Consider the following 11,450-nt stretch of genomic DNA (forward strand, 5'->3'; position numbering starts at 1 on the left):
AATATTTTAAAATACCTTTCAAAAACCCAAGTTTAACTTCAGTCTTACTGGACCATGATCTGATAGAGTAATATAACACACTACTTAACTTTATGAAGGCTCTGCTTTGAAATGCAAATTAGATCAATTCTAGAGTATGACTCATGAACCAAATATAAAAAGTAGGGCTGGGCAAATTAACGTGTTAATATCGCGTTAACTTTTCAATCGATTAATGACGTTGATTATTTGATCATGCGTTAACTGCATTTTTTTTTTTTTTTAATTCAAAAATCTTTTTTTTGGGCCTTTTAGTTTGAAGGTGAATAATTTTTGTTTGCCCTTGCACTTCCAAAGTGGTCAGACTACCTGCAGCCTCGCGCTGCAAGCTCTACGTACCCGGATTGAACATTAATCACGCATGTGCAAAGCCGCCGCTGATACCTGTCATCTGTCCTTCACATCTCCACCTCATTCAACCAGACGTCAGTGCACTCGTTCAAGACAATACAGACTAGACTTTTCTCACTGAGTAAGAAAAACTGAATTGAAAACATGAAAAGCACTTATTGCTTTTGTATAAACCTAATTAATTGCTGGTCTTTAACATCTTTTAAGGTAAGCAACATGGACAAAAGAAGGAGTGGTTTGTCCCGCACACGGACCCTTACTGCTGAACGGTCCCTGTTCAGAAAAAATATTTATAAACTGCATATGTATGTATGTTAACTTGTTGTTGCTCCAGAGTGCCTGTTATATTGTCCTGGTAACATTACTTTAAAATAAAAGCATGCAATACACTATTTTTTTTACTTTATTGTTGAATTTGGCGCATAATGCGATTAATCGCGATTAATTTTTTTCAGCTTTGCCCAGCCCTAATAAAAATGTAAAATCATTTGTCGTTAGATTCTTGGCTCTCCAGCTATCTACAAGCCCCAATTCGGCTCAGTACTTTTGTTTTGACTCTTTTCTATTTTTATTTTAAAGGAGTGCCAAACTGATTCCAGAGGATGACCAAATCTTTACTGAAGTTGAGCTGACTACGTTAGCCAAAGTGATCAACGAAACAACGGTAGGTGGTGAATGGGTTGAAGCTGTTACTACTGAGGAGGACTCCTGAAAAAGGCACTCCGCCTACTTCAGTGTTGCTGTTAGGATGACCGACTGGCCATATTGATAAATGACGCAATCTGGAGTCCAAGCCGTTAAGTTGCAACTTCATTTTATTTTTCTCACCCGCCCCCACCGCCCCCTCGCAAACAAATTTAAGCCCCTGAAAAGCACCTTTGGGGACCAATTTGCTCAGAACACCCCTCAAGAAGTCATTCTATCCACCCCAAAATATGTGCATTAAACATTTACATTATCGTGCTAACCCCAAAAATAACCCTCTTAATGTACTCTCATTTATACCTTGTATAAATAACGTAACTTATAAATTCATCGGTTATTTAACGAAACACAGCAATAACACCCGTCACTTCCCCCTACCCGCTTCCTCCAGTTGGTTTCTTCCGGAACTATAAGTGGGTGCTCGGGCACCCTGGGAAAGAGGAAAGAGGTAGAGGTAAGTTTTTGTATGCAATATAGCAATCATATTGCCACTGACCCTATTCGTGGTCTGTGTAATGATGACACGTCGTCACAATCGCTTTTCAATAGAGAAGGTTGAGGGGAAATGGAACATAATAGTCCAAATGGAAGCAGCAAAGGAAACCCTGAACGTGAGTTTCGAGACTGGGTCAAATGCTACCTTTCCCATAATGCATCTCAAAAGGTCCTCTTTGGCTGGTAAATGGCCATATCTCCATTAACCCCAGTTTATAAGGTTATTGATTTATTGTCCTCAAGACAAAACATTTGGTGTCATATTTGTTTAAATTCTTTTAACATCCAGACAGCTGTCAATGAATCAAATGCTCTGGAAAAAAACAAACAATTCCTGTAATTGTCACAGGACTGTAATAACCCAACCAATCTTATAATTCTGCGTTTATGCTACATTTAGCTGGTAGCTACTTTTATTAGAAAGAGTTGGCAACCTTGAGCTGTGTTTTTGAACTGTTGCGTACTCTCCAACCCTAGCTTTAAGAAAGGTGCCACAGAATACATTTGGAACTGTTCCTTTGGCAGAGTAGTTCTACTCGTATCAAGTAAACAATCTCCAGCTGTCCAATTGTCTCTGTCTTCTCCAGACGTGGAAGAACGAGACGGTAGCAGAGCAGGAGAAACGCTCTCCAATGGAACGGCCGGTCCTGTTGTCCAAAGACCTTGAGGCCAAGTTGACTCTTCTGGATCGAGAGGTGAACTACTTACTTAACAAGGCCAAGTTTGCGAAGCCCAAAGCTAAAGCCAAAGCCAAGAACGACACCAGCTCTGATAAAAGCAGCAAGGCCAACACCACAGCCGAGGAGAAAGTTATCCCCCCCAAAGAGGAGAGCTCTGACATAAAGACTGGTGGGTGCAACTGCAGAGCTCACATCTGGCTGATTTCCTTTTTCCATGTATGTGCTGTAATAACACTTGAAATAACTTCTCATGTATTGTTGCATCCAATATAGAAAACCTGGAGGAGGTGCCGCCAGGCGAAGCCCCACCCACGGAAGAGAGCACTGTACAGAAAGACTCAGACAGCCAATCACAGCCCACAGACCAAACCACAGCTACAGGTCGGTCTGCTGTACCTATTGCTGATGATGCCGGAGAACTGTAGGGGCTTGACAAAATGGTAGAAACGCAATCAATGTCATCCAATACATTACTGCAGGATCAGATATCTTAACAGAATTAACTCCTCGCTAACTCAAATGGAACATAATATTACTGATAATATTGTATTGAATTGCATTAGCTTGTCAAAGATTCTGTTTCTTTTGTGCAGTAAACGGTGTAACGCCCAGGCAGTGGTGGGCTGTCGGGGTCTGCTAAGCTTTCACTGCTGGCCTGAAAAAAATTATAAAATAACTAGAACTTTGTAATTGTAATTGTTTTTCACAAATAATAATAATATTTTTTCCCCATTAGCTTATTTTCTCATTGCACAGCTTCTGTCTTCCTCTGTTGCTCTCCCTTTAGTCTTCAGCTCTTTAACAGCTAATAGTGTCTATGACTCTTCTGACGGTGATCTCCGGTATAGAATGTGTGCTGCTAGTAAGGGAGCAGTACAAGTGAGAGGCATACAAGCCTAGCGTAAGTGGATGGTCTTCCTGTCTGAACTCACGCTCGAGCAGGGGTGTCAAACATACGGCCCGCGGGCTGGATGCGGCCCGCCAGGGTGCCCAGTCCAACAGAAGAAGATTTATTTATTTTTTTTGTTCTTTTTTTAAGACTAAAATTAGCAGAGCTGGGATTCAAACCTCAGACTAGACTAGACCTCAAAGACAGACGTGCAAACCATTGATCCACAGTCACAATTGATGTGAGCACTGATATTATTGTGTTCGAAGTCGTTAAACATGGATTACGTCATGAGAGTGGCGTCATAAACATGTCACAAAGCGAGGGAATCTGCAGAGGAGAGCCCAGGCAGTACACAGTGGGCTGATGTCTGAATTTTTGGTCTTTATGTTTCAAGTTAATTGTTGAAAGACCTTAAAATAGAGTTTATCATCGAAAAACCTTCATCGATGATTTAAACATAGAAAATTATTGTCCTTAATTATGCGTTATTATTCTGTGATTTTTCTGATCCGGCCCACTTGAGATCAAAATGTTCAGCATGTGGCCCCTTGACTGTTTCACACTGGATATATTCCGTCTCGCGCTTGCGCAAGTCGAGTATTTTTAACACGGGTCACTAACAGACGGATTGCGATCCGGACCCAGACACCGTTGTATCTGACCCTATGGCCGATCAGTGCTTATATTTTAATCGGCGTAGCTTTTCCAGCCTGTACAGCACTCATTTAACAGATCAGGAAACACACTGACTAATCACATGCATGTAAATCATATCACGTGATGCTACTCGGCCAATCAAATATGCATGTTCAGATAAGCATCACGGCTTGAGAGAGACGGGAGAGACTGGACGAGAGACGGAATAGTCAGAACAGTAAGCAAGTGAGAGAAGTTACTTCACATGGCGTTCTCCAAAAAGAGAACCATGGACAGCGAGATCAGAGTCTCTAACCATATAATCTAACCAAAGTCTTTGACCACAGTTTTTTAGCCACAGTCTTTAACCTCTTCAATGTTCATTGTTCTTAAATCCTGTTCAAAACTTGTATGTCTCGAGTGTCTCATGACTATTATTTAAGCAAAAGTGTCGATTCACATCTGAAGTGAAGGAACAGAATCTAAGAGTTAACATGATCAAAATTCTAACGCATTCATTCACTCTCCAACAATAATGTATACAGAGACTATAGAGCAGATATCGTCCTTCACACACATTTTATCATAATATAATGTGGCTTCTTTTTTTTTGAGACACCAGAATTAACTGAATTTAAGCTACAGGGCAAAGATAATACCTTAAATATATTTTTGTAAAATGAGTACTTAATTATTTTACAATAAACATTTTGCAAAACCTTTTCAGTAGTTTTTTTCATTTTTGATGAGAGAAGAAAATACATTTTGAGTATTTAGAATTCATCCAGTTAAATTTTAAAACTGTCAAATTAAATAAATAAATAATATCTTAACAATATTCAGTCAGTTGTTGACAACAAAGTCTCGTGTGACCTCGGATGACCCTCAACTGTCTGTGCACATTCGTTGGGGTATAACTTCTGGTGTCATCCTGAGATCAGTCCTTTTTCATCTTCTCGCTGCGCAGGTTAACTACTATGTTACCATTAGCTAAAACTGAATTTATAGAAAAGAGGCTCGTTGCTAGAGTCTCTCGCCCTTCAAAGACTTGTCACTACAGGACCGGGCCTCCACAGGAGTGCAGTGCTCCCGCTGTAGCTGACTGCAAGGACGCCAGGAGTCACAGTGACTGTACTAGTGAAGAGAGTGTCCTCTCTCACAGACTGTGCCTGTCCTCTTTCCACAGTAGCAGTGCTCCAGAAGAAGAGCGCTGAAGCTTACTACCGACTTAGCAATCCACATTGATTAGTGAGCACAATCACTCCAGAGACGTCCATCCATCCATCCATCCATTTTCCGCCGCTTATCCGGGGTCGGGTCGCGGTGGCAGCACACCCAGCAGACCGACCCGGGCTTCCCTCTCACCCGCAACATTTTCCAGCTCATTCTGGGGGACCCCGAGACGTTCCCAGGCCAGCCGGGAGATATAATCCCTCCAGCGTGTCCTGGGTCTTCCCTGGGGCCTCTTCCCAGTTGGACGTGCCTGGAAAACCTCTAATGGGAGGCGTCCAGGAGGCATCTGGATTAGATGCCCGAACCACCTCAGCTGACTCCTTTCGATACGAAGGAGCAGCGGCTCGACTCCAAGCTCCCTCCTGATGTCCGAGCTCCTTACCCTATCTCTAAGGCTGAGCCCGGCCACCCTACGGAGGAAGCTCATTTCGGCCGCTTGTATCCGCAACCTCGTTCTTTCGGTCACGACCCAGAGTTCGTGACCATACGTGAGGGCTGGAACGTAGATCGACCAGTAAATAGAGCGCTTCGCCTTCCGACTCAGCTCCCTCTTCACCAAGACGGACCGGTACAGCGCCTGTTTTACTGCTGCAGCCGCACCGATCCGCCTGTCGATCCGAAAGAACAACATGGTGCCGCAGCCACTACGTTGACTCACCACCCGCGGAGAGGATCATCGGGGTCGGGTGCAATGCAGACCGGGCGGCTAGCTCTAGGGACGTGGAACGTCACCTCGCTAGCGGCTCTGGAACTTTGTCCTTTTCTGGAGTTGCCCAGGGTGAGAGGCGCCGGGCGGGTGTGGGGATACTCACGAGCCCCCGGTTGAGCGCCGCTATGTTGGCGTTTTTTCCACTGAACGCGAGGGTTGCCTCCCTGCGCCTCCGGGTTGCGAGGAGTAAGGCTCTGACTGTTGTTTGTGCTTATGCACCGAACAGCAGCTCGGAGTATCCGGCCTTCTTGGAGTCGGTCCTGGGGAGGGCGCCTTCTGCCGACTCTATAGTTCTCCTGGGAGACTTCAACGGTCACGTGGGTAATGACAGTGAAACTTGGCGGGGGGTGATTGGGAGGAACGGCTTGCCCGATCGGAACCCGAACGGTGTTCTGTTGTTGGCCACGGTTTGGCCATCACAAACACCATGTTCGAGCATAAGGTGGTTCATAAGTGTACCTGGTACCAGAACACCTTAGGCCAAAGATCAATGATCGACTTTGTAATCGTATCATCTGATCTGCGGCCGTATGTCTTGGACACTCGGGTGAAGAGAGGAGCAGAGCTGTCAACTGATCACCACCTGGTGATGAGTTGGATGAGATGGCGAGGGAAACGGCAGGAAAGACCTGGCAAGCCCAAACGTGTTGTGAGGGTGAACTGGGAACGTCTGGCTGAGGATCCTGTCCGGAAGGTCTTCAACTCCCACCTCCGGAAGAACTTTTCACGCATCCTGAGGGAGGTTAGGGACATGGAATCCGAGTGGACCTTGTTCAAAGCCTCTATTGTGGAAGCGGCTGCCAGGAGTTGTGGTCGGAAGGTCGTCGGTGCCTGTCGCGGCGGTAACCCGAGAACCCGGTGGTGGACAACGGGGGTGAGGGAAGCCGTCAAGCTGAAGAAGGACGCCTTTCGGGCTTGGTTGGCCCAGGGGTCTCCTGAAGCAGCTGATGGGTACCGAGGCCAAGAGGGCTGCAGCTGCGGCGGTTGCGGATGCTAAAACTCAGTCATGGGAAGAGTTCGGGGAGGCCATGGAGAAGGACTTTCGGTTGGCCTCAAAGAGGTTCTGGCAAACCATCCGGCGGATCAGAAAGGGAAAGCAGGGCCTACCCCAGGCTGTTCTCAGCGGGGGAGGGGAACTGCTGACTCGGACTGGGGACATCGTCGGACGGTGGAAAGAGCACTTTGAGGAACTCCTAAACCTGGCCAACATGTCCCCTGGGGAGGGGGCAGCGCTTGAAGACCTTGGGGTGGGTGCACCCATATCCCTGGCAGAGGTCACTAAGATTGTTAAAGAGCTCCTTGGTGGCAAGGCGCCGGGGGTGGATGAAATCCGCCCTGAGATGCTGAAAGCGCTGGACATTGCTGGGCTGTCTTGGCTGACATGCCTTTTCAGTGTCGCATGGGGGTCGGGAACAGTGCCCATGGACTGGCAGACCGGGGTGGTGGTTCCCATCTTCAAGAAGGGGGACCGGAGAGTGTGCTCGAACTATTGTGGTATCACACTACTCAGCCTCCCGGGAAAAGCTTATGCCAGGGTGCTGGAAAGGAGACTCCGACCGCTTGTCGAACCTCGCATTCAAGAGGAGCAGTGCGGATTCCGTCCCGGTCGTGGAACAGTGGACCAGCTCTTTATGCTTGCAAGACTACTGGAGGGGTCTTGGGAGTTTGCCCAACCAGTCTACATGTGCTTTGTGGACTTGAAGAAGGCTTTCGACCGGGTCCCTCGGGGGTTCTGTGGGGGGTGCTGCGGGAGTATGGGGTGCCGGATCCGTTGGCACGGGCCATCCGGTCTCTATGCGCCTGCAGTATGAGTTGTGTCCGTATCCTCGGTATTAAGTCAGACACGTTCCCGGTGGGTGTTGGCCTCCGCCAGGGCTGCCCTTTATCACCGGTCCTGTTTGTGACTTTCATGGACAGGATTTCTAGGCGCAGCCGGGGGACGGAGGAAATCCGGTTCGGGGGCCTCGGGATCGCCTCTCTGCTGTTTGCAGATGATGTGGTCCTGTTTGCTTCCTCGGACCATGACCTTCAGCATTCGCTGGGGCGTTTTGCAGTCGAGTGTGAAGCGGCAGGGATGAGGGTTAGCGCCTCCAAATCCGAGGCCATGGTTCTCTGCCGGAAACCGGTGGATTGCTCCCTTCAGGTGGGGACAACATGCCTGCCCCAAGCGAAGGAGTTCAAGTACTCCAGAGACGTGTTTATGTTTAACCTTGCCAGCTGCGGGACCTGTATGGCCTCTCTCCAGACTGTAGACGGCCATGATCTCTGCCCCTCCTGTATTGGCTTTGAACACCTTAGGGAGGGTCTCTTGAAGAACCAATGTATGAACTGCAGCATTATGCCCTGCGCAGTAAGGTCCGCTAGATTAGCCAAGGTGGGATACCTGAGGGTCGAGGGCAACCAGATCCAGCCCAACCTACCAAGTAAGTCAAACGTCAAACACAAGCTTCAATTCCGATGCCGGCCCCCAACCTTCAGCCGGGTCAAGATGACCACCATCACCAACTCGGCAAAGTCCCTAGCCCTGAGCCAGGAGTGAGCCGTGCTCCTAACCAAGAGCGCAATCGAGGTGGTGAACCCCCGGTCACATCATCGCGGACAATTCCTTAATTTAGCCTTCCAAGGCCATTGTTTTCAGTTCAGGGTGCTTTTATTCGGACTCTCCCTCTCCCCACAAGTGTTCATCAGGTGTGTCTCTGCTTTTCCTTCTCCCCCTGTTATCGCAGGGCGTGAAGACGATTGGCTGATCTTTGCGCCATCCCGGTTTCCAGCTGCACAGAACACTGCTCGCCTTGTGAGGCCTCGGAGTAAACGTGGAGAAGAGCTCTCTGAGCCCTTCTCAGAGCATAACCTTAATCGGTCTAGCTCTGGACACGGCCACAATGAGAGCCTGTCCGTCACCCCAGCGTGTGTAAGACATCCTCCTCAGCCTTCCCCGCTTCCAATAAGGCAGGAGGTTGCCCTACATCCTTTTTCTTCAGCAAATTGACAGCAGCCTCAGCTGTCGTTCCCTTGGGCCTGCTGTCGCAGCGTCCTTTGCAAAAATGGCTGAACAGCTTTCCCTTAGACGCCAGGCACCACAGAAAAAGAATAGAAGAGGTGTCACAGCAGTGCCTTCTTACTCTATCCCTGTGGATTTAGAGAGCATATCTGTCAGGGGGACCCATGCCTCTCGGGGTTGGGTGCAGTGTAGCAGAACAAGACTGGTCGGGGTCAGCGATCTGCTCAAGACTGAGGTATATAAATGTTATAAAGCTACAGGCCAATGCACTTCATCCATAGGTTGTGCACAGCATTTGGGGCCTCTTCAGCAGAGCAGAGGTGGATCTCTTTGCCTCAGAAATGGCAACCCACTGGTTCTCCTTGATGGAAACCTCTGGGTCAAGATGCCCTGGCTCACTTGGGGCCAGGGGGCCGTATTTATGCTTTCCCCCCATTTCACCTGATCTTGCCAACACTCCTCAGGGTTCTTCTGCAGGGCCATTGGCTGGTGCTGGTGGCCCCCTTTTGGCCAGCAAGACTTGGTTTCCTCTGCTGCGGGACACTAAGACAGGAGGGGTCTCCTATCGCTGCTAGGGGATTAAATTTGGCATCCCGACCCCAGCCGCCTTCAGCTATGGGCCTATCTGTTGCAGGGCCCGACCAGCTGCTAAGCGGCTGGTCGGCACAGAACCAGTCAGGTGGACTATTCTGAATGCCAGAACACCATGTAGCCATCTACAGTACGAGTGTAGATGGAGGCTGTTTTTTCTGACTGGTGTGCGGTTCACAATGGGTACCCAGTACAGTGCCCCGTGCCTACTGTACTCTAGTTTCTGCAGTCCCTCTTAGATAATGTCCGCTCTCCCTCTACCCTGAGGGTCTACGTAGCTGCTATCTCATGGCAGCAGGCTAAAATCAACAATGACACTGTAGGGAGCCACAAGCTGGTGTCCATGTTTTTAAAAGGGGCTGATGACAAGCCTCTACTTGAGAAGTGGAGCTTTTTGTGTGTGCCTCAGTAAATCAGTAGACGTGGGCTCAGATTACTCAGCACTGTCAGCGTGGACTGGAGAGGGAACATTCTCTTTAGAACTTCAGCTTGTCTATACTTACATAATCTGACATACATGCAAAGTATTAATTTCCTTCTCTGTCCTTATTTCCAGGACCAACGGAGAAGGCCCAACCTGAGAAACACATAGACGATGAATTATAACAGCTGGAACTGAAAGAAAAAGAAAATCACTATATTTATTGACGGTGTATAAATATTTGAGTTCCTTCTCACTCTGTTTTTTTTCTTTAATTTTGTCTTCATGTCCTTGTTTTTTGAACTACTGGAAGCTTATTGGAGAAGGATTGGAGACTTCTCATCCACCCCACCCCTCGCCCTACCTCCGCCCATGAGGTGTAAGCGGTGCTCGGCCACATTCTAACTGTATGGACACTTGACCAGGCTGAGATGTGTTATAGTCTGGTTTGTCATTCATAAACACAAACTTGGTCTTCCGGACTTTATCATCGACCACACTGTTGCTGCGAGGTTAGTATTTGTCTATAATACAATCCTTCAGAGGATCCTCAATGAGTCCTAATCCAGAATGAATTTGCTCACATAATTTATTTTTGTAAACCATTACAAAAAGGGGAAGCACTTCATTTACATCCAGTGTATTTGAAAGTACAGTCATCTTTCATCTGGTGAAGCATAACATTAATGAAGAAATCTTTCACAACTATTGATAGTATAATGGGTAGTCATACTAAGATTACTGACTGGGCTTTTAGAAGCAGCAGCCTTTACTAACATGTCAACTATAGAGAATGATGGCTGGTATAGTTAAGCTGAACTTGTTTACTGGTGAATGGCCAACATTATGTGGCCGTTCATCAGTCCACTTGTTCATTTCAAGTTTAATTTTCTAATATCGCCTGATCATGATAACCTCTGGACGATGCCAAAGCACATCGTCCATCACGTAGCAGTCCATGTTGGTAAAAGTGACCTCCTCTCAGCTGCTCCTGTATGTGCACACCACAGCTCATTCTAAAATTGAGAAACTAAAACGACTGAATAGTTTGTTTCTAACGTTACCATTAGAACTCTTGAGGAGCTTGAATGTGTTTCAGTGATGATGGTTAAACTCCATGTTTTCAAAATCTCATGAGCTGCTAAATGTTGTAGAAGAGGTGGTGTGTTAGTGTCCTCACAGTTCTTTTCCTCAACATGGCCTGCATTGCAGATTCTTCCTCAGATGCTCAATTTTTCTGTTAAAGGGAGCGGGGGACTTTGGGTCACATGTGTGCTTCTGTATTTGCAGCAAAACTAAAAGTCAGGAACAGGAGACGCAAACAATGTTGTGTTTCTAAACTGTTAATAAAACAATCTTTTGTTTTTAATTTTATTGTCATCTTGTCAACATATATTGATGTGATTAGTAACTTTTGAGTTGGTTTATGGAAGCATTCTGTCAAAGTGTCCTTGAGGGGTGCGCTGTTTCTGCTTTCAACAGGGCCAACAGTAGCTCAGCTGTCTATTTCTCCAGAAATACTTTGCTTTTCTAAAATGTATATAGTTTAAGTACCTGAACAAATATACTATAAATTAAGAATTATTATACATATGTAAAGTAAAAGTCAGCTTTAATCTTTAATTTGTGCAAACATACAGAATATTTGAAAGTATGTTTCTCTCTTGTCCAACAAAGTGAATTGTAATAATAAAATG

The 11,450-nt window shown here is 46.7% G+C and overlaps 1 protein-coding gene across 2 annotated transcripts in view; it reads left to right on the top strand.

Annotated features, from left to right (window-relative positions):
* hyou1 (hypoxia up-regulated 1) overlaps positions 1 to 11,122 on the top strand; it is a 35,610-nt gene extending 24,488 nt beyond the window's left edge. For both annotated transcript variants that reach the window (XM_068600749.1, XM_068600750.1), the window contains exons 21-24: positions 970 to 1,054; positions 2,178 to 2,439; positions 2,544 to 2,651; positions 9,889 to 11,122. In XM_068600749.1, coding sequence (XP_068456850.1) covers positions 970 to 1,054; positions 2,178 to 2,439; positions 2,544 to 2,651; positions 9,889 to 9,938 — 505 coding nt within the window. In that variant the 3' untranslated portion in view covers positions 9,939 to 11,122. The remainder of the gene's footprint in view (positions 1 to 969; positions 1,055 to 2,177; positions 2,440 to 2,543; positions 2,652 to 9,888) is intronic.
* Positions 11,123 to 11,450: the final 328 nt, after the last annotated feature.

Source organism: Clinocottus analis, unplaced genomic scaffold (genome assembly GCF_023055335.1).
Source record: "Clinocottus analis isolate CAN_PGR_092001 unplaced genomic scaffold, fCliAna1.0.p SCAF_5, whole genome shotgun sequence".
Classification (NCBI taxonomy): Eukaryota; Metazoa; Chordata; class Actinopteri; order Perciformes; family Cottidae; genus Clinocottus; species Clinocottus analis.